The sequence below is a fragment of the Pleuronectes platessa genome, chromosome 4 (assembly GCF_947347685.1).
Source record: "Pleuronectes platessa chromosome 4, fPlePla1.1, whole genome shotgun sequence".
In the NCBI taxonomy this organism is placed as follows: domain Eukaryota; kingdom Metazoa; phylum Chordata; class Actinopteri; order Pleuronectiformes; family Pleuronectidae; genus Pleuronectes; species Pleuronectes platessa.
Window position 1 is genome coordinate 28,703,194 of NC_070629.1, and position 23,242 is coordinate 28,726,435.

General features: G+C 44.5%; 1 protein-coding gene across 1 annotated transcript in view; it reads left to right on the forward strand.

Annotated features, from left to right (window-relative positions):
• bmp2k (BMP2 inducible kinase) overlaps window positions 1–23,242 on the forward strand; it is a 36,040-nt gene that overhangs the window by 5,866 nt on the left and 6,932 nt on the right. Inside the window, exons 2-15 of the mRNA XM_053421387.1 lie at window positions 6,856–6,974; window positions 8,660–8,765; window positions 9,355–9,497; window positions 11,289–11,410; window positions 13,352–13,433; window positions 15,693–15,825; window positions 16,802–16,905; window positions 17,602–17,681; window positions 17,778–17,926; window positions 18,565–18,737; window positions 18,834–18,965; window positions 20,864–21,135; window positions 21,263–21,432; window positions 21,811–21,913. Coding sequence (XP_053277362.1) covers window positions 6,856–6,974; window positions 8,660–8,765; window positions 9,355–9,497; window positions 11,289–11,410; window positions 13,352–13,433; window positions 15,693–15,825; window positions 16,802–16,905; window positions 17,602–17,681; window positions 17,778–17,926; window positions 18,565–18,737; window positions 18,834–18,965; window positions 20,864–21,135; window positions 21,263–21,432; window positions 21,811–21,913 — 1,888 coding nt within the window. The remainder of the gene's footprint in view (window positions 1–6,855; window positions 6,975–8,659; window positions 8,766–9,354; window positions 9,498–11,288; window positions 11,411–13,351; window positions 13,434–15,692; window positions 15,826–16,801; window positions 16,906–17,601; window positions 17,682–17,777; window positions 17,927–18,564; window positions 18,738–18,833; window positions 18,966–20,863; window positions 21,136–21,262; window positions 21,433–21,810; window positions 21,914–23,242) is intronic.

Below are 23,242 nucleotides of genomic sequence, written 5' to 3' on the forward strand. Positions count from 1 at the left end.
GGGAGACTCCAAACAGGAAGACATCGACATGGACAACATTTCACTTCAGTGCAAATTAACATTGTTCCTGTATTTAGTTAAACATAATTCAGTGTTGGAACAAGGTCATATTCTGCTCGTGTGTCAGAGCTCAAAGTTTCATAACTCTTCATCCTGGGAAATGTCTTAGAATAAGTGTCTTTTGGAAATATAGACAACAGCAATCTAGTTTTTCCAGAGACTTAAGAACAGGTTTGAAGCTGATCATGTCTATGTGAGCACACGTTTGATTAATGCACGACTCCACTGGATTGGACGATGAGTCAGAAGTGACGAGTGATTGGCTGAATCTTAACGAGGGAGGCCGTGGGAACTTTAAACACGTTGGTGCCATCGTGTCACTCTGGTTTTATGAAGCAGACTATTTGGGCTTAATTCAGCATGTTTGAATATTGGGAGGAAGTGGAGCTGCGTCCCCCGGTCTTCACAGTGGATGATGATAACAACCTGTGTCCTTCTCCTCCTGCAGCACCTCCTCTCTCGCTCCTTTCCTCACGGCCACTTGTGTCTGTCGGCTCCGCTCTAAGCCCTGTTGAGGTTTGATGAATGAGAACCAGCTGCCAGAACCTCGCCGCTCACTAAGCCCCGGGATATCAAAACATGGACAGTTGTTGCTGCACCAACCTTTTATGGAAGAGAGACGTCTCCGCACACTTGAGGCTCCTCACATCTTTCACCTCCGTCAGGGTGGGAAAGAGATAAACTGAAGTGGAGGCCAGAGGGGAAGGATGGAAACTGTAAAAGGAGGGGGGGGGTCCTCGCCCAGGTTGACGGTTTCAAGTTGGCTAAACCACAAAGTGTCTGAAGTGGTGTTTGCAGTTCTTACTTGTTACACAGGAGTGACTGTGCTCAGCAGAATTTAGCTGCATGTCACCACCACCACCACCTCTGTGTGGGCAGAGCGCCACCATCACCTCAGAAAGTAAAGAGTATCTGACCTGAAACAACCGTTGTCATATCCCTGCTATGCCCATGCATGCTAGACTTTGTCTCAGAGGGAACTTAGGCGACAGTTTTTGTTGTTAAGTTGCTTTTAAATTCCAAATTAGAATATTTATCTTTCAATAGATCATCAATAAAAACCCAGGGTAGGTTTTTTATACCTTGAAAGGAGCAGAATGAAATGACACGGTGGTGCAGTGTTCTGCCGGTGAGAAGTTTGCAGAGTGCAGAATTCCTCACCTGCTTGTTAAAGAGTTTTAAAACAGTGACTTTTATTTTCAGGCCGAGAACCTTTTTTCCGTCGATGTGTTCTCTGAGAGTTGCTGTCGTGTAACTCCGGTCGACTCGAGGGAAACAGATTAGGAAGTGATCTTAAGTCACCGGCCTGAAGTCGGCTGAAGAATGAGAGAAGTGTCAGGTCGGATGAGGTGATGAAAGTAAGACATCCCAACCTTTTATTATTGATTCCCAGTATGAAACCTGGGTGTATCTGCTCCTACATTCTGAAACCCACCAGTGAGATTGCCTGGACTGGTGCTGGTTTCCCGTAGCTTCAGTTTCCCACTTACCAAATGGCACGTTCGGCCGCAGCATTAATCAGCTGGAGAACAAAAGTTTCTTTCCGCATTAGTCTGTGTAATAGCAAATCTCAAAGGATTTTCTAAGGCGCGGGGGATCAAAAAGTCGTTATTGGTAATTAGCAGGAGCAGCTGGCACAGCGTGGCAAACTGGCGAGGGCCCTGACGCCTGCTAATGGAAATCCATTTCCTACGATAACTGTGTGGAGAATTTGGCGCCTGTTAGTCCACGAGAAGAAAAGCATCTCCACGAGTAGACCTGAAGGTATCAGACAGCAGGTCTCTGAAGATGGAAGAACCATATGGAAGAACTTTGCTTTGGATTAGTTTGAGTGTTTTTTTAGGAGCTCTGCTGCAGCCTCGAGAAACGCGTGGTTTGTCTTTGTTGAGACTGTTTCCACATCAATTTGTGAATGATATTTAATCTGTGTAAGAACCGGACTTCAGAAAGATTCTATCATGAGCGTCAATACATTTCAGGTTTCTTTTCCCGTGTGGCTGATGATTACAGCCTCCACAGATTCAATGCTTATCGGTCAAAGCTTGAATTCAAGTGAAGAACAGTAACTTGTATAATATATTTGATTGTTTGTTAAAGCTAAGGATGGAATGTAAATATTCTACTCGAGTTAAAATCAAATGGATCAGAAACTTAAGTTGCTCCAGATTTAGTTGAATATGTGAGATATTCAATCGTATATTTATTACTCAAAATACTTGATTTCTTCATTTATACCACAACAACAGGTTTTTCACTTTTATCACTTTACTCCCATTTCAATGAAAAAGTAATTTACTATATGTTTCTACAGAGGATCTCTTCTTTGAAATAACACTATTGTCTACATTTCTCATTTTAATATTTTTGCAGTGGAGAAATGTTGAACAGTTTAGTTCAGTGCAACCACATGCAAATTAAGTTAAAGTTATCTTAAAGCTAAACAGCCATGAGGACTAGTAGGGGAAGTGTTGTTGGTTTCATGTAAGAGGATGGAGGGGGGGCCCCCGTGGAGGAAATACCCCCCCCCCCCCCCCCCCCCCCCACTGCTGACGGAGCCACTGTCAGTTGAACCACACTCTTGCTCTGCGGCTCTTAAAAGACTTCACGCTTGCTGAAGTAACAACGCAGAGGGTTAGAATGATGAGGAGGAAAGAAGATGTCAGCCACAGAGCGGTTTGTTATCACAGATGATGACATCATGCGTCAGAGGAAGAACATCTGTGGCCGCTTTTTTTTTTTTGCTGAGCAGAAAACTGTGAATGCCTCCTCTCTCTCTCTTTTTACAGCGTGTCACTTAATCCTCTAATCCTTCCTCGCTGACAGACTTCTCCACCACTTCTGAAGTTTGATCTTTTCTTTTTTTTATTCTTGCCTGTATCACCAGAGAGAGGCTGCTGAGCTCCTCTCTCAAGCCTCGTCCACGAAGCTGTCCATGTGGGTTGTGTCTGTCCCAGTTAGTCAGGAGTGAAGTCAGGGTCCCTCGTGCTGGATGCAGAGGAAACTTCTCCAATAATTACAGACCTCACTCAGTCACAGGCTTTTTTCCAACTGTCACTGACACCTGACCACGTCCTCACACTGGAGCACTCCAGTAGCCTCTCGAGCAGGAACAACGATGATGAGACGTGACTAATGGTCGCTGAGCGTCGGACATGCCCCGTCAGCTGTGCTCCGGTCCCCTGAAAGGTTTCACTTACACGTCTGTGCATGAGAAACGTGGCCGTGCTGTATTATCACTCTGTAATTTAATCGTCTTTTGATTTTTTGTCTCGCTCATCTGTCAAGTCGTGAGTCAGACATGTGGGAGCAATGTGAAGATTTAACAGGTCCCGGGGGTTTCCCACAGAACTGAGATCCAATGGGTGTAGCTGCTGCTTGGGGGGGGGGATGTTGTGAACATGTATGCTACACACTCGGTTCAAGGGTGTGTAGCATACATGTTCACAACAGCTCGAACAACTAAACTATGCTGCGCTGCCACATTTTAGGTATTTAATGTGAATAGGAAACACTATGAAAGGCAAATACCTTTTTTAATACAAGCCACATCTACTTGTCTCTCAAGGTTGAGGTTCAATAACATTTAATCAAATATTGATTAATCCAGAATCTGTTTATCAAATCCTCTGGAATTCCTAATATCCAATCTATGTTCATGTAAACTTAACCTACAAGTCATTTATTAGTTGATATTCAAGGTTTGATGACAGTCGTCTAAAATACAACTCACGTTACTGACAGCTTTGTTCTAATATTCATATTTTTGTACATATTCTGTTTAGTTAAATGCCCCCTGAACGTTTTCACATCAATTGTTAATAATAAAAAGAAGTAGAAGATGAGAATTCAGATTAATAACCTGCTATTGGAGACATTTTATTTGGATCTATACTTAATTTCTTTCGTAAGATATCTCATCTCATTATTTGCCCTGTCTGCTCCTTTTTATGAGCCTCCACACATGATGATATTTGCATTTCCCACCCAAGCACCTTGTTGTTTTGCGGCACGTTAATGTTTGCACCAGTGAAACCAGTATCGGCTGCAAACGGCTTTGTTGCTGTCGCTGGTTGAATCCAGCCTCCTGTACAGTGAGGGACAGTGAGGTTGGTTTTCCTCATTTGTCCAGGAAGTTGGTACGCTGCACACAAAGCCCCTCCTGAAACAAACCATCCCATCCAGAGCCACTCAGGAGAATAACACACTCCATGGTGAACCACTTGCATGTGGCTGGGGCCGGGGCAACAAAAGGCTCAGGGTGGAGATCTAGTGAGAACCAGATCCTGGAGCAGTTTTAACCTCGTGTTCCCACCTTGAAACTCCTGGAGCCGGCCCAGATTCTGTGCTCGTACTCGTCCTCATAGATCATCTGTAGATCCAGAACACATCGACCTCGTGAGTCGTCCTTCACAGACGCTGCTAACGAGTTCTGTGAATTATAGACGACAGGAGTTAAAGGACCTTGAAGATTCGCACAAATCGTGAATCTCCTGAACAGGGATGGTCTCGTAATCCATAAATATTTATCTGAGACCACTTGTCATTTGGCCCCTTCCAACGTGACCAGAACTGTTTTCCAGTCTGCATTGGGTCTACGGCAACACACTGGGAGTGGAGCTTCCCAGTTTGTTCAGTGTTCAGTTTTCCAGAGGAGGTTAGCTGCTCCTTTTGTCTCGTGTCCACACGGAGACAGCCGGCTCCTTTCAGCCTCCTGGCCCTTGGCCCGACCAAATGGATTCTGCCTTGTGAAATCTCTCCTCCGCTCTAATCATCCCACCACATGCTCTCGCCTGCACTATCTCCTTAAAGTGGATGTCAGCTCTGTGTCTGCAGTCCTACATCTGTGTGTACATAAAGCTTGGGAATGACTCACTGGTCGTTTTGTTTCCATGCACACCCGGGTCATAAAGCAGAATCTGCATCACGTATCATCGGTTGGAGCTCGCTGGAAGTCCTCGTCCTGTTGATTTTTAAAAGTCGGTCCTCTCTCAAGACTTTGGTCATATGATTCAGTTCCCCCCCCACCCCCCACCAAGTCTCTGTTACAGGAAATCAATGCAAACCCGGCCCTCGTCCGCGTCCAGCAGGTGTAAACCGCTCGGCCACAGGTTCTCTGTCTTGGCAGAGTTTCGGTTTGTGTTTCCATATTTTTTTTAATGGCAGCCATTCAGAGAAACATGGTCTTTTCATTCTTGTGCATTACTCAGAATAATTCTCATTCATTCATTTCCCCACTTGAATCAGAAATGGTTCAAGTTATTTAAAGTCAATTCCCTGAATCATCTCTGCTCCTTTTGTTTTAAATCATTTTGTGTGTGTGAGTGTGTATGTGAAAGAGTGTGTTACCCATATCAGCATCATCGTTATCATTCTATTCTATAAGCTGCTTGTTGTTGTTTTATCCAATCAGCAGCATTTCTATAGACCTTGTTCTAAAGCCAATAGAAGTTTGCAAACTCTACGGCTGAATTGTTAAATATGGACTGGGAGAAATAAAGATGGGTTTTATTTTGGGATGTCACGAGAACAGATACTTCCTTTTTTTTGTTACCACAGTCTCATGGCACCGAGCGATACTGACCTGCTGCTGCTTCCCTCGATTCACCAGTCTGCTTCCTGTTCACATCAACATGCACAAGTGTGAACTGGGAGAATTATTGAGAAGAGATTAGTTAAAATGTCACTCTGGTGCTTCGTGGTGGTTTCTGCTGTTACACAATCGGCTGCTCTCCTTCACTGGTTTCTGTTGCAGTGCTGCCATAGCGGCGCGTCTGTTGTCTGATTGGCTGCCTGTCCGTCCCCCCCCCCCCCCCTTCTAATCTGATCATGTGTGTCACAGTAACTCTCACTGTTGTGACAACATGCAAACACTCTGTTTGAGTGTGTTTTTGTGTTTGCTGTGAGTTTCAGGGGCTTGAACCTCAGTTGACAGGCCGGTGGGAACGCACTGGTTCCACTGTCCTCACAACACAACTCCTGAGATCTGTTTTAACATAAAGCTGATGGACTCTTCAATGCAGGCCTTTGTGTTCACTGGTCACTTTAACCCCCCCCCCCCACCCCCCTTTAGCCCCTTTCTGCTCATTCCCAGTCCAGATCCATGCTGTTCTTTCAGATGACCCAAGGTGACTTGTTAGGGAACAATCTCGCCATTGTGGATCTTTTCTTTTCCTCCTCGCTGGTCGATGGACTTTGATGCCCGCCACCCAATGATTCAACCTCTTCTAATGAGACAGGCGGGTGCTGTCCTGTCCCAGTATGAGTCCTCTCACTCAGAGAGACCAGTACAGGACAGTGGCAGCAGCTTGTGGCACCTGGTTTTAAACACCGTATGTCTTTAAAATCCTATTTAACATCAAACTCCCCTCACCCAGGGTCATTTCAGCTTCATGTCTGATTCTGTTAAATCCCTTTGTGTGTTTTATAAATCGAGTGACTTCATTTACTCCGGGATTAGACCCAGCTGGAGATTGGCCAGAGCTAAATGAGCTTATGCTTCTACAAGCAATAAGACGGCGGTTAGCGGCTGCTGCTAAATAACAGCTTGTGGAACACTTTTATAAATCTTTGATTATGTTTAATTGGATTGACAGATTTTCTTTTGAAATAAAAAAAAAAACGTCTACACAGCAAAACTGGGGCATGAAATGTCTTTTTCATGGGGCAGCTCAACAAATCTGTGTGTGGGGTTGAGTTGTTTCGGGGGATGGGGGGATCCCTGTCGCTCTAAAATGTATGAAAAGTCGAATCTGCTGATGTAACGTCAACTCATCATCTTGCGTGTTTATTTCCCAGGGGGCTTCTCTGTTGTGTTTCTGGCTCGGACGCACAGCGGCGTGCGCTGCGCTCTCAAGCGGATGTACGTCAACAACGTCCCGGATCTGAACGTGTACAAGAGAGAGATCACCATCATGGTAAGAGCCGTCTTCCTGCTCGTCTTGATTCTAAGGGCTTTGCCAATTTCACTTTCATTTAGATTTCCTATAAATGTCTAAATATCTGAAAAAGAATGGGGTCTGGCCTTTAGTTCACAATAACAGAAAAACATCCAAAAACATTCATGATGTGTATTTTTCAGCACATCGCCGTCTTCCCTTATTTTCAAAAGCCTCAGAATCTGTTGTCTTTCCAAGTTGACGTCTTCATCAGCGTCTCCTCTTCGTCATCTTATGATATTTGTATTCTTCCATCAACACGATCACACGCGATTTAATTATTCTGCTCTTGTTCTCGCTTGGGCTCTTTTTAGATATTGGAAAAGTTCCTGAAAATGTCCAAAGTAACTGAGTCTAACATTTGCGTCCTCCGGGAAGTTTCAGGAAAAATGCTCGGACTTCAGTTCGTGTCTCAAAGCAGCAGAAGTCTTAGTTTTGGCTGCGTTGAGTGGAAAACAGGCTCCTCTCACTTCCTGTGCTCGGAGGGTTTAATGTGAACTTGAACACGTTGTCCTCCTCATCTTCAGATTCTCAGTTTTCAGGTATTTAACTTAAGCACATAATTACTTTTTCAAATGGAACACAAGCCCCGATGAAGGAAGGTGAACATGAAAGTCTCCATTCCACCTTTCTAACCCGGCCTGTTTTCCAGCATTCCAAATCTGTCCAGAGCCCAAATCACCCACTCGACTCAAATGTACCAGGCAGAGGTGTCACTCCTGTGATCACAGCTCGTAAGTGGAGGTGTTTCATATCGTTCAAAGAGGAATAAGTTAAATCTGTGAAACCAGAAGACGTGTAGGACAACAGCGGAAGTCTCGTCTTGAACCTTTGACCCCAGTGTGTCAGTGAACAGCTCACTCTGAGCTGTTTGGCCAGCTTTGTGTGTCTGTTGACTGCCTCATCAGCTTGGAACAATGTGTAACACACACACACAAACACACACACACACACACAGAGCCAGCCTTAAACACTGACACAGCGCTGGCCTTTTGGGACGCTGCCTCCTGTGTGTGTCGGTTTCCACAACACACCTCTCTCTCTCTCTCTCTCTCTCTCTCTCTCTCTCTCTCTCTCTCTCTCTCTCTCTCTCTCTCTCTCTGTCTCTGGCTCTCTCTCTCTCTCTCAAACAAGAGACACTGATGCTTTAATCCAGTGAATGAATCAAGTTAGGAGATCAGCCTGTTTGCAAGAACATGACAGAATACAGAAAAAGAGTTCTCAGCACACGGTCGCTCGAGGAGGAGACTGGACCGGGTTCAGCTGGACGGTGAACTTTGAGGAATGTGTCACAGGCAGTATTTCTTCTTCTCTGGTCTCATTTGGAAGTTGTTTCCATTGATCTACAGAGTGAAACCAGGAGGAAGGTGTGAACAACTGTCTCAGAGACTCACAAAGCAGAATTTAAACCATTGGATTAACTTCATTCACGTCGGTTTTAATCCTTCATTTTCAATAAAGGAGCAACTTCCTACAGAAGAAACAAGTTCCAACATGAATCCTCCTCAGCGTGTGATGAAGGAGGCTCAAGTGCACCCACAGCAATCCACACGTGTACTTTATCATCTAGTTGTTGAGGACATGGAACCTACATGGATCCTGTTTTCTTTAATCTTTGTGTTTTAATCCCTTTTTTTAAAATAATCTCTTGATCCCGTGTGCAGAAGGAGCTCTCGGGCCATAAGAACATCGTGGGCTACCTGGACTCGACCATCAGCCCCGTGTCCGACACCGTCTGGGAGGTGCTGATCATCATGGAGTACTGTAAAGGTACGTGTACTTCTTCATTAAAGCTGTGGTCATATCTATAACCTCTGGTTTTTATGTGGGTCAGGCTCCATTAGGTTATTTTAGGACAAAAGTCTGCACACACTATTGTCCTTGAAACAGAATGCCGCTAAAAGGAGAAGTGACTGTCACGTACTCAAAACAACAGATTTCCTTTATTATGTAAATGTTTGTGACTTTAAAATATGATTTTAGCTGATTCACAGTGATACTGAGAACTTTAGAATTTAGATGTGGTTTTTATAGTAGAAATTACATCCGTTCACATACATATATATATATCTGTGAGTATGTTTGCAGATATGAAAACCTTTACTTTACACAAAACAATGCATTTATATTTACTAAAATTATATATATTGGTTTGCATTTGTTTTTTCTTTCTATTTATGGGTATTTATATGGTTTGATAAAAGCCTCATAGGCCTCTGAACACCCACATCACTCAGGCTCTGGTATCGAATCTAAATCAGGTCAAGTGTGAACGTAAACACAGGAAAACTGAAGATACTCCCCGAGGGTTAAGTCACAGCCTGACGTGTTGAGTCCTGACGTCTGTCTCCTCCTGCAGCCGGTCAGGTGGTGAGGCAGATGAACCAGCGGTTGAACGTGGGCTTCAGTGAGGCCGAAGTCCTTCACGTCTTCTGTGACACCTGTGAGGCCGTGGCCCGGCTGCACCAATGCAAGACGCCCGTCATCCACAGAGACCTGAAGGTGACGGGAAGCTTCCTCTCTTTCCTCCCTCCCTCCCTCCCTCCTTCCTTCTTCTCCTCCCTCTGTCCTCGTCCCCCTAAAGAAGTCCCCTTACAGTCACCAGATCAACTTCTCAGATCCTCATGTGACGTCTTTGGAATTCTTTTGTCAGAAGGAGGTTTGGGCTTTGTCATTATTACATGTCTGGAAAGGTGAATTTGAAATACATGACAAACCAATAAAGATAATGTGGAGGCAGGAGTAGGTGTTTTCGTGGATTTCCAAAGATGTCACCACAATCAAAAAGAAGAAGTGGATTTTCTGTTTTGTTTCCAGTTGTTTTTTTTGGTTGATTTTAAATCTGCTCCGTCAGCAGAAGACAGAACGCTCCAGTTACACTTCTTGTTTTAACTCCTCTGCTTCCTCACATGCTCACCTGCTTCTCTACCAGCTTCTCTTATTTCCTCTCCTTCCCCTTTTGCCTCTCCCTCGATCTTTGCTTCTCCTCTTTCTCCAGGACCTTCTCCTACCAGAGCTTCAAACAGACACCGTCCTAATTCCTCACTAACTTGATTTATCAGAGCTCATTTTCAAATCAAACATGGCCATGCACCAGCTTCCATCCTCACTCTGGTGAAGCTTGGATGCCGGTGGTGATTTCCCACCCTGGTTGAATTCTCCTCAGTGCCCTGGTCTGTGGGCCGCTGTGCTCGGTCCAGTTGCACAAGCCTGTGAACAGAGCGGTTCCTTCAGCTCCACAGGCCGCTCCTCTGTTCCCTGTCTGTCTGTGCAGCCCACATGGCTTACATAACACCACAGGGACACAAAGGACCACGGAGGCCCAGTCGCACATCGCCAGGGAAAGTGAGAGTGCAAACAAAAAAAGAAAGATGGAAGCCCTTTAACCCTGAGCTGTCAACAGCAGACACTCTGTGGTTCTTTCATGAGCTCCTTCATGTTTCTCCCTTCACCTCCTTTTCTCTTATAAAACACCTGTTTTTCTGTTATCAGGTTTCATGTCTCATCTGTTTTCATTTGTCTTTATTTTCTTTCTTGTTTCCTTTCTCTCCTCCACCTTCCCTCACTTCTGTCAATTTTGGTAGAATAGATAAGATGAGAAAATAGATAAGATGAGATATTTCTCTATTATTCCCACGATGAGGAAGATTTTATTTCTTACAGCACCAAAGAGAATAGTGAAAGTAACGAGCAAAAGTCAAAGTAAAGATACAGTATAAACACAAAGACATATAATGATTAGAAAACTATATACACAATGTAAACAGAGTTGAAAGTGCACGGATGGAAAATTATTATTGCTCACTAAATTGAGTTGGAAACCTGAGTTCATGTTGTATGTATGTATCAATACATTCAGTCTAGTGTTTATCATCTTTCTTATATTTTATATTTGGTTCTCTTTTTGATATTATGATATTAAGGCTTCCACAAATGGCAACAAAGCAAATTCCCTGTATGTGTAAACCTATTTGGCAATAAACCAACATCCTGCTCGACTTGAACTGTCAAAGAGAGTCTGGAGAGCAGCAGACATAAGCCCCCCCCCCCCATGTTAAAGCAGCTCATACGTGTCCTTCCTGCTTTACTCTCACATCGCTCACATATTTTAGAACTAGTTTAAAATCTAGTTTTATCTAGAATCTGTGGCCTGAAACCCGAAAAGACTGAATCTGTCTCTTTCTCTCTGACCACGGATCAGCTTTGATCGCCCTCCTGAGGCAGAACCACTGTAATGAGGCCTTGTCACACTGCTGTAGTAGTATCTGTATTCACGTGTTTGTCTTTCACCAGGTTGAAAACATCCTGCTGAACGACCAGGGGAACTACGTGCTGTGTGACTTCGGGAGTGCGACTCACAAGGTGCTGCTGCCGCACAAAGACGGAGTCACTGCTGTGGAGGACGAGATTAAGAAGTACGTTCTCTTTACTCCGTGTAATTCTGAGATTCAAAGATTAGCCCATATTGACCAACATGCACTGAGCCTCCTGCACCATATGCATTCTGGTTTGTTTCCTTATCTGGAGAGTCCCTAGGAGAGCCCACATTCCAATTACCAATACCTAATACAGGAATACTGAGGCACTCGTTCGCCCGGGTCTCACATTTCCATCGCTGCTGATCAGAGCCAATAAAAACCAGTGTCTATTGTAGAGACATTTGAATCCATTCCCAGTGCAGACACAAGCCAGATGTTAGCAGGTGTTAGTGGGGTTTTGTTTCTGTACCAGTGGAAAAAGGGCGTAAGTGAGGCTGCAGCAGAAACTGAATAAACCTGTTTTCTGACTGTTAAGATTCAGTCATGTGGAAAAACTGAAAGAAAACACTTAAAATAACTTTATCAACTTTGTCAACTCTACACATCTTTTCCTTCAAACATCACACCAACACAAAAACTGTAAAAAATCACTAAAAAACAACACAACACTAAGAAAATGTGTCACATCCACTCGCACTCACACCACCGGCAGTTAAATGTGTCACTAAACTAAATTTGGCTCGGTGCCGTGACCGCTGTCATAAACGAGGTTTTCACACAACCTGTTGTAACTTTTTTATCTTTTTATGTGCGTCCACAAAGAAGAAGAGAAAACTTGTAAACCCCCGACGAGCTGAGATACAGAGTCATAACTGCAAATAAACCATAAATACACCTGCTACTGCCGCTGTGGTGTCACTGGTCCCATGATGGTTCAGTGAGAGGTGGTGAACATGACACACACCTCGGTTGTCACAGCTCCTGCTCATTCACACTCTGATGTGTGTGTGTGTTTGTGTGCAGTTGGATGTGTACTTATTCTTTTTGTGTGATGTCAAATCACAGCAGTCCGGTCAGGTCCATCAGTTTTCCCACATTTACAGCTGCAGTAAAGTGAGCTGTGCTTATCTTCAGTATATGACCGTGTGTAAACTCTCATCCTCGTGGTCATTTAGAAACTATCAGGTCTCTGAGCCGCGGTGACTCACACAACATGGCGTCATCAAAGAGAGAGAGAGGAAGAGAGAGAGAGAGAGAGAGGGAGGGAGAGAGCAGTAATAAACTAAGAACCTTCCCACCAGTAAAATGGAAACGTAAAAATATCTCATTACACATAAAAGTTCTACTGCAACGTCCAAAGCTGCGGACAAAAGTTAAAGAAGTACTTAATAGTGCACATTGTTTGATAGATGGAGTATTTTTTTATTAATCCCAAAGGTAGATTTAACTGTGTTATTTCATTAATAGTAAAGCTGTTATATCGACAGTAAAGAAAGTTTCAGCTCATATTTAAACTTTACTGTTGGTTCACACCCGAGCCACAGTGGGACACACAACCTGCAGCACACAACCTGCCACACACAACCTGCCACACACAACCTGTTACACACAACCTGCAGACCACAACCTGCCGCACACAACCTGCCACACACAACCTGCCACACACATCCCGCTACACACAACCTGCTCCACACATCCCGCTACACACAACCTGCTCCACACAACCTGCTCAGCACCAAAGACAGCGACCACCTGCTGGATGTGGTGGAGTGTGTAGCTGCAGAGTTTTCACACCTTCTACTTGTGTTAATTCAGTCTGAACCAAACACTTCAGGTGTGAAAGGTTCGGTTCACACCCGGGTCCGAGCCACGAGACCCAAAATCACATCCGACCAGAAGATTGGTTTTGATCATGACAACCCTTCTTTGGACAGTTTGGACTTTCAGAGCAGTCACAGGAAGTTGAGACAGAAATAAACAATATAAGAAAAGAGAGAAGAGGAATTTGCACTTTCACAGTTGAGTAAATGAACGTGTTTGCTTTGTGTCTCTGGATCTCTGAGCTGTCACTGAGTTTCTGTTGTTTCTGTATCTCAGGTACACGACCCTGTCATATCGAGCACCGGAGATGATTAACTTGTATGCAGGGATAGCCATCACCACTAAAGCTGATATATGGGTAAGGTGTTGCTTGGTGTGTCTGTGTGTGTGTCTGTCTGTGTGTGTTCAGCACCCTGCAGGGCTGGTTTGTCCTGGCCGCCGTCGTTCTGCCCTGACGGGTTCCTCCTCTCACTCTCTCTCTCTCTCTCTGGCTCTGTGTCTCTGCTCCTCGCTCGCCCCTGGGCTGTTTGCTTTCACCAGCTCTCCAACAGTTTTCTTTTTTTTTTTGTTCCCCTCATGAAACATTGAGCAACATCATTCACAACAAAGCCAACAACTCCGTCTGGTCCCTCTCTCTCCCTCCCTCCCTCCCTCCCTCTCCCTCGCCGTCGCCTGTCCTCTTCCATTCTCTCCCCATTTATGATAATTAGCCTCCCTCCAGGACCAGTAAGCTCCAGTGGAAAGGGGACTGGGCTGGTTTGAAGGTGAGAGGCAGAGAGGGGCGGCAGGGAGGACTTGGACAGCAGCCATTTTGAGGAGTGGTGGAGATTGCAAAAGGCCCAGGGAGTCCGTTAAGAAGATGGAGCGGTTGATGACACGTCTGTAGAATTAAATGTCTGGTTTTAATAATCCTTACTAAAGAATCTGGAGTTTTTCTGAAGCACTGACACATTTTGAAGAGGACACAAGCCACAACTCTGTATTTTGATATTCACCTTTCATTTATTATTCTGCGATTCTTTGTTTTATACATATATATACACGTTTGAATATGAACAGACGGAAACTTTAAATACATAAACACATATTTCATAAAACCCTGGATGAACTACAGACTCCCTCGACCTCCCTGTGTCCGGGGGCTGAATAGGAAGTCACTCCTGCCGACCACCATCACACTTTACAACTCATCCACCTCCGCCCGGGAACAATGACCTGCACTAAAGTCTTCATTTCTCAGCATCATAAATATATGCATACTGTTCTCTCCTGTTCCTCAGCCTGTCACACTACTTGTCTTGTATTTTCATTTAAATATGTTTATAGTGTTTCTAAGACTTAATACTTTAAATCTCTTAGTGTCTTATTTATATTTCTGCATTTACCTTCTTTCTTTACTTGCTACTAAGACAAATTAATTTCCTCTGCGATTCCTGAAGCCATCAATTTCTCTATTTAATATTAAAAGGGCCTCTGGTTAGACAATGACGAAACTCCTGACCAACTTCCTGTCAACTGTCTCCTGTGGGTCTTACTTCCTGTTCTGGTGTTAGACATGTCATGAAACGGTTCTTATTCTGTGTACCACAGACACACACACGTGTCACATGCATGTGTTCATACACTTTGGTGAACCTGATGTGTTACTGAGTCTAGGAGATGATCAGCCTGGTGGGGGATGAACTGTGAAGAATCTCTCTTTTCAGATTTAGACCTTGAAGTGAAAACATTTCCTTTGATTCCAAAGTCTCTTTCATCTCCGACGGCATCATCAGCGATAAAACACGCTGCAGCCAAATATAGCAACAGCTGATTATGTGATGTGGGAGCAGAGCACTTTTCCATGTAGCGCTGTTTGGACCAGTTATTCTCCAGAGGAGGAGACGTCTTTTTAATAAGCAGCTTTTTATCCTGTGACATAAGAGACATTAATTCTTTGTTAGAGTCTCCTGTCGAGCTCAGTGGGTCAACATGTGTGTTTCCTGTTCATGTGACTTTTAAAGATTAGAAGTTTCCTTTGGGGCCTTGAACAATTATCACAGTTTATTGTAACACAAAAGGAACCTTTTCCCTCTTTCTTCAACATTATACATAGATTCATGGATCTTGATGAAGACACTCAGAGAGGTTTTAGGGGACTGATATTTGAATGTGTACAATTTGGTGCAGATCCAGATAAAAAGGCAGATCTCTTGAATCCAGTGTGGTTTCATCAGGAGGCCGTTGGGCCCTGGTGGATGTTTCCGCTCTACTGAATGAGATTCTACTTCTTCTTCTTCTTCCTCCTCTTCGACAGACACAGTTCAGTTTGTGAGGTAGTGGTTGTGTCTGGTGTCAGGGTCGTTAGGAAAGTACCTTGAATCCTAACTTGTTGTCAACAGTTTAATACTGAAACCTTTTCTGTGTCAAACAACTAAATAAAGATGATTCATGTGTCAGAAACATCTATCGGACCATCATGACCTAAAAAACTAACTTTCTATTTCCAGATGTTCAGTTCTTACATTTTACATCAAGTCTTGTCTCTAAAACTTTGTTATCCTGCTGACACGGACATTTAGAATGACTTTCGCTCGTCTCCACTATAACCCACTGGTTTCTCCTTTTCTCTCCTCAGGCACTGGGATGCTTGTTGTACAAGCTGTGTTTCTTCGCTCTTCCATTTGGGGAGAGTCAAGTTGCCATATGTGACGGAACCTTTATCGTTCCAGATAACTCCAAATACTCCTTCAAGTTGCACTGCTTAATCAGTAAGTCTCTTAATCATTAACGCTAATGATGTCAGAATGTATATGAGAGGGATTTCTTATTGATTTATCATCACCTCAGAATTACTTTCAATCTCTGTTTTAGTCATTTAAAATCCCTTCTATTTTTAGGAGTTATAATAATCAGTATAGATAATTAGGCGCTTGATCCTACATCTGTGTTTACTAAATTGATCATGAGTCTGTTCTCTTCTAACGTAAAGTCTTTCCAGACAATATTCGTTCATCCAAATATTTGCTGTATGTTTTATGGAAGTATTATTATTTGGTTTGGATATGGTTTGGATATAACCCATGTCCAATTAGTCCCCCCCAAGCCCCTCACCTCACCAAGTATTTATTCGTAGAGAGGAAAAAGAAAACGACAATTCGTACAATTTTTAGATGAAACACAATCGAGAAAACATAAATTGGATTATTTTATATTAAATTTCTACCAATAGATCCTTTTCACCTAAATCTTACACACTGAACCTTTATAGAAAGACGTGCGTGTTTGTTTTTGTCTGTTTTAACTGTTTGATCTTGTTAAGCAAACATTTTGACACAAACTGAATTTTGACTGTCGACTCCACCTTTTGTTAACGTTATGTTTTAAACATGTAGAGAATTTGTACAGTCATGTTTTTCTAGAGGGAGCTAATATATATATTTTCATGATCTATATTTTAAATCCCACTTGCTCTCTTGTTAAGATGTTTTACAGTTAATCACAGATCTGTAACTGACTGGAGCTGCTGACACATCTCAGCCTGTTTGAACCAGTCCGTCTCTTTTCTTTCATGTTATCTCACTTCCCTAAAAGTTTGTTGTGGTGGAGCCTCCTCTTTTTATTATTTTTGGAGCAACAGCTCCACCGTGTGACCAGAGAGGGGCGATGCACATTAACTATCAAACCAGCCGGTGTTCCCCTGCAAGGCTTTTTTTTAAATGACGTCTCTCTTTCTGTCTTTTCCAGGATACATGCTCGAACCAGATCAGGAGAAGAGACCAGACATTTACCAAGTGTCCTACTTTGCCTTCAAGTTAGCTGGAAAAGACTGTCCGGTGCCAAATCTCTTTGTAAGTCCAGGGAATGAAGTGTCCTCGTGGTTTCAGCCTTCAGTCTGTTTCCTTTAAACACAAGTCTCCTGGTCTCTCATTCTCCTGGTCTCTAATCCTCCTGGTCTCTAATTCTCCTGGTCTCTCATTCTCCTGGTCTCTCATTCTCCTGGTCTCTAATCCTCCTGGTCTCTAATCCTCCTGGTCTCTAATTCTCCTGGTCTCTCATTCTCCTGGTCTCTCATTCTCCTGGTCTCTCATTCTCCTGGTCTCTAAGTCTCCTGGTCTCTAAGTCTCCTGGTCTCTAATCCTCCTGGTCTCTAATTCTCCTGGTCTCTCATTCTCCTGGTCTCTCATTCTCCTGGTCTCTCATTCTCCTGGTCTCTCATTCTCCTGGTCTCTAATCCTCCTGGTCTCTAATCCTCCTGGTCTCTCATTCTCCTGGTCTCTCATTCTCCTGGTCTCTAAGTCTCCTGGTCTCTAAGTCTCCTGGTCTCTCATTCTCCTGGTCTCTCATTCTCCTGGTCTCTAAGTCTCCTGGTCTCTAAGTCTCCTGGTCTCTCATTCTCCTGGTCTCTAATTCTCCTGGTCTCTAATCCTCCTGGTCTCTATTTCGCCTGGTCTCTAATTCTCCTGGTCTCTCATTCTCCTGGTCTCTCATTCTCCTGGTCTCTCATCCTCCTGGTCTCTAATCCTCCTGGTCTCCTCTTCTTCCAGAACTCTCCCATCCCCACGACGCTCCCAGAGCCGCTGACAGCCAGCGAGGTCGCTGCTAGGAAGAGCCAGACAAAAGCCAGGTAACGATCAAACCCCTCAATCTGACATTCAGCTGCTGGACGTACACCAGAGACCGAGGGACAGCGGACGTCAACTGTTTGATTCCCTCTGCGCAGGATAACGGAATCTGTCGGCCCGACGGAGACGTCGATAGCCCCCCGGCAGCGGCCGAAGGCGGTGAACAGCAACGTGCTGCCCCTCGCCAGCACCGTCACCCCCGTGAAGATGACCGTGCCCTCGGCCCCCGTCAGCAACGGACAGAACGGTTCGTTTTTAAGTGTTTCTCGTGTGTTGCTCTTATCTCAACACTCGTACAGGAAGTGAATCTGTGAGAATGTTGTAGAGGAAACTGATTTTTGAATATTTAAATGGCTGCTTATTTAAAAAAAAAAAAGCAAGTTTGAGAAATGTTTTTTCTGGATACTCAAAAAGACTACTTTTTATTTTCAAGATTATTTGGTGGTGGTGAGGTGCCCTCTGTCTGTAGAAATGTATTTTATTCATAGGCTCAGTTTGAGAGCAGGAAAAATGTAAGTTGTTAATTAGCAAAAGTTGATTTTCTACATTGTTCATAACTCATAATAATAATTATTCTCAACTTACTATAAAACTGTTCTGTGAAACCTCCTCCCGCTGGTTTTGTCATTCTGTGAGCAGGACGAGCTAATTTGGGTTTCCTCCGGTGATGGATGGTTGTGGGTGTGACTCCCTGTCGCCTGTCAGTCATATAGTGTTAACTCAAGACCCCCCCACCCCCATCAGAACACTGAAAGTTGTCTAGTGTAAACTTGGCTTAACTGGATTCCGTTATCCAGCACAGGAACATTGTGTGTTTTCTTTTAATCGTCACAATCTCATACATCTGAGCTCAATGCTTAACTTCTGGTGGCTCCTCCCTCTCAGCTCCCACCCCCGGCTCCGGGCAGCTGTCCGTGCAGCCGCAGCCGCAGCCGCAGCCCAGCAGTCAGCAGCACCGCGTCCTGCAGCAGCTGCAGCCCGGTGACCTGCGTCTGCAGCAGCTGCAGCATCACCAGCAGCAGCAGCATGCAAATGCTCAGCAACTCCAATACCTCCAGGTACAAAATACACGTGTATGTCCTCGTAGAAGACAAAGTAATGGCTTGACGGTTCTTCTGGGACCTTCACTAAATCATCTTTACACCCCCCCCCAGTACCAACAGGCTGTGCAGCAGTCCCTCCAGCTCCAGCAGCAGCAGGCTTTGCTCCAGCAGCAGCAGCAGATGATGATGCAGCCCATGTACCAGCAGCAGGTCGCTCAGGCCCAGGCTCAGTACGCAGCCATGGTGAGTTCTGTCAGAGCTCCGAACCCAGAACCCTCTGGTTGTGATAATAATACATGGACGTCCATCAGAGCAGATCTGCTCCTGAGGCGGCTTCTTCTAACCGAGAGTCCTGACGGGATTTCAGAGCAGAGGATCGGATCCAACACGGCAATAAATAGATTGAGCAAATGACAGCGAAGCACATGGAGACGCAGCGTGAAGTAACACGCCGCTGAATATTCCCTTTAATGTCAGAGTGGCCTAAAATTGCTCTCTGTGTTCCAAACGCTGGCAGCCAGTCCTCCTCCGTGGAGTGGCTCCATGTCGGTGCCAAGCAGCATTGGAAGCAGACGCTCAAACTTCCTGCTGACGCCGTCCAAATACTCAGAAAACTCGTATTTACACAGCGACTGAATCAAACACACAAACACAGGTCCTGGAAATGTGCACTGTGGCGGCGGTGACATTTTTAGTCTGTTTCCCACCGAACGCGCACCATCTGTTTTATTTCAGAGGCAATCTGGTTTCCGAGCGGAGCCACGACGGGAATCGAACAGAGGGTGAAACCGAGCAGCTTCCTCCACGTCGCGTCCTGACATATGAGGCAGTTCACAGACAGAGGAGGAGAGCACCTCTGAGAACTGCTTCTTATTCCTCAGAGACCTGCTGAACGGTTAAAAAGCAGAAGTTCCTCTGTGAGCTTTAGGGTTGCAAAGGGGCGGAACATTTCCGGAAACTTTCCAAAGGAATATTAAGCTCTGGAATTTTGGGAATTTTGAAAAAAATAAATAAATACACAAATTAAACGCTGAGCAATAAAAAACATCATTCAAAACTCTATATTAAAGATGTATGGAATGCAGCACACCCTCCACTGTGCATTTCTCCATCACATGCACAGATAACTCCCAGCATCCTTCACTCTACAGCAGGGCTATTGAGGCCTGCTGTAGTGTGCAGGACTAGTCAGGTAAGTTTCCATGATATTACTGGGGAAAATATATTGGCATGCTGATTTGAGGATTGTTCATCTGTCCATCTAGCCTCTTTCTATTCATTTATCCATAAATTGTAAAATATTTTTAAAGACGATTCCAATTGGCCAACTATTTATATCTCTGGCATTGCTTTAGTGTTTTTTTACAAGCTTTTTTCTCATCTTATTCTACAGAACAAAGCCTCTCATGTGTGGAGACATTTCACCCCAGCCAATGTAGAAGGAAAGGCTTTGTACATTTGCAAGTACTGTGCAAAGACCTATGTTAAGAATGACAAAGATGCAGAAGCATATAGTCAAGTGCCCAAAGTTTCCTCAGGGCTCAAATCAGCCTATGACAAAACAAAAGTTTATATTTATGTCTGTATATGACAAGGTAAATACATTTAGCATAAATTACCCACAAAATTTCCAGTTTATTCCCGTTAATTCCCATGGAAAGTTTCCAGCTAGGAATTTTTCAACCCTAGTGAGCTTCTACCTGCTACTCAAAAACCTCAGATCAGTTTTATTTGCACAGGATGATGGTTTTTCCTTTTCATCTCAACAAAAACATGGAAACATTTAACAGAAGAAGGAACTCAAACAACAAAATGCTCTAGATCCTGGTCTCCTCTGCCTCCACGTGGCCAAACACTTAGCTTCAAACTCCGCCTCCCCCCCCCAGTGTCTGATCTGATCCTTGTTGCAGTTTGAATCTTGACTTTAATCTCGGACGAGTTGTTTGACTCTCACTCCCTCACCCCCCCCCACCCCCCCACCACCCTCTCCACCGTGTCCCCAGCTTTCCAAATCCAGAACTGGTTTCTAACAACATCTCATCACCTCGTTACCGTCATCGTGCGCCATTTAAAATAAACCAAATCAAAGGTCCGTCCCTCATTCCCTTCCCCCTCTTCTCCCTCTCCTCCTTCCCTTTCAGATGCAACAGTACCAACAGGCTTTTGTGCAGCAGCAGCAGCAGCAACAACAACAACAACAATATCATCATAAACAACAACAACAACATCATCATCATCAACAGCAGCAGCAGCATCACCCCCCCCAGCAGCCTCTCCCCTACATGCCCTCCCCTCTTGAGTTCCAGATCCCCCTCGGCTCTTATAACACTACCACCCCCTCTGCTGGACCTGCAGCAGGAAGTGGACAGGTGGGGGGGGTCTCACCTGTGGATCCCTCGTACTCCAACCCCAGGTGAAGTCCAACACGTCTTTGGTTTTGTGCTTCAGGATTTTTGGTTTTGATATCGTCACACATTGTGTTAGAGCTGTCAATCCAAACCATGACGTGGTGTTTTAACTTCCCCCCCCCCCCTCCACAGTAGAAACCCTCTGCTGGGCTCTGACGGCGTCACCCCTCCCCCTCAGAGCTGCAACAGCGCAGCGAGCAACCCCCCCGACATGTCGGGATGGAACCCCTTCGGAGAGGACAACTTCTCCAGGCTGACGGAGGAGGAGCTGATCGACCGGGAGTTCGATTTGCTCCGAGCAAGCAAGTGACCCCAAACTTTTTATCTTTTTAATAAATACTGTTATTTACACCGGCTACATCTGCAGATACACAAGTGTTTCTCATGTCCATCAGTGCCGCTGTGTTATCGTCTGTTTAGGTGAAATATCAACTAAAAACCTGAATGAGAAAAGTTTGTAAAACAAGAAAACAAGAAGTTTTTCATTTTTAGGAAGGTTTTAAAGTTTTTATACATATACGTGAGTTTGATCCAGACCATAAAAGTCAACAAAACTTTGTATTTGAAGGAAACAGCTGGATTGAAATTGTCTAAATGAGGAATAAGTGATCACCTGGATGGAGCACAATGTCCTTTGGTGGTTTGAGGATCTAAGTGTTGTGTTGTGTTTCTTCATGTAGACAAACCTGTGGAGACGGAGCGACCACAGCCTGCCGCCGCCACCAGGCCCCTCCTCCCCGAGGACCTGTTCGGCTCAGTCCCGTTCGTGGCCAGCGCAGGCAAGTCTTAGAGGAGTCTCTACCCTGAGGACCCAACACTGTGGATCCACCGGCCCCCTCAGGGCCCCCTCTGGGCCCTCTCCTGCCCCCCTGTCCAGCTCTTCTGTTCCCACCAGTCAGGAGCACCCAGTCCCTCCCAGTCCCCACAGTGGGGCTTTAAAAACCAATGATCGGTCAGATTGTTTTGTTTCCCCTTCTTCAGATCAGATATGCTTCTGTTGTCAGTGTAGATTATAACTAAAGGTGCTCCTCTGTGACTTAAATAGGAACAAATCCATTTCTGAATTCACTCAAATCAGCTCTGGGTTCTAAACCTGGGCCCGGTGCTGATCACAGGCTTCAGCCACAGGAACACAGTTTTTTAAGAAACCAATCGTGTCGGTTACATAACTTTTCTTTTGTTTAAAGCCATAAAACCATTAAACAAGTTTAAACAGAGACAAAATCATCCTGAACACTGAGCCTGATAATCCTAGAATCTCACATGAAACCTCTCACAGCCCAAAACTTTCCTCCTCCGGTTTCTTCAAAGTCTCCCATAATTCATCCAGTGTATATTAGAATAGAATATTACTTTCACAGTTAAGCCAAGATATCGATCAGCCCTGGAATAAAAAAACACGTGAACTTCCTCTGTTCTAACGTCTAACACAAAGTCAACACTCTTCTTCTCTTTAAACTGAAACACAAAGATTCCTCACAAACTACAAAGTGTTAACCTCCACTCTAACCTGGTGACTCGTAGTTTCTCATTGGTCGAACCCCATCACACGTCGGAGGTGAAACAGCGTGAATATAGAAGTGCGGTATTTCTACATGTATCACAAATCGGTGGCAGCAATAAGCTCCTGTGACTCTGTGCTTCCTGCTTCTTCACCACATCACCGGGTTCCTGCTCCGAGGAGCCGTTTGGAAACGCTCTCTGGTCCTCGAGGAATTAATTTAAATAACGATCGATTCTACAAAACACTTTTCTACAGTAAATTCATCTCTTAATGCAAGTTCTACGGCTCAAGGTGGAATAGAAGCAGATACAGATGCAATATGACCCTCGGAGCACTTGAATGTAAGTGTGGAAATATGTTATCGGCTTCGCTCGCTACTCAGCGAATATTAAATCTGTTTGAGTTCAAATTGGATGGAAGGAAGAAAACCAAAAAGAGAAAGAAACAGAATTTAAACCCCAGGAAGGTCGACCCCCCTCGACCCCCCCCCCCCCCCCCCCCCCCCCCGGCTGGCATGAAGAAAAGTACGTTTTGGATTCGGCCTTTAACTTCCTGTGTTGGTGCCATCGCAGTCACGCACAGGTGATTTTATTTTGGTCGTTTATTGT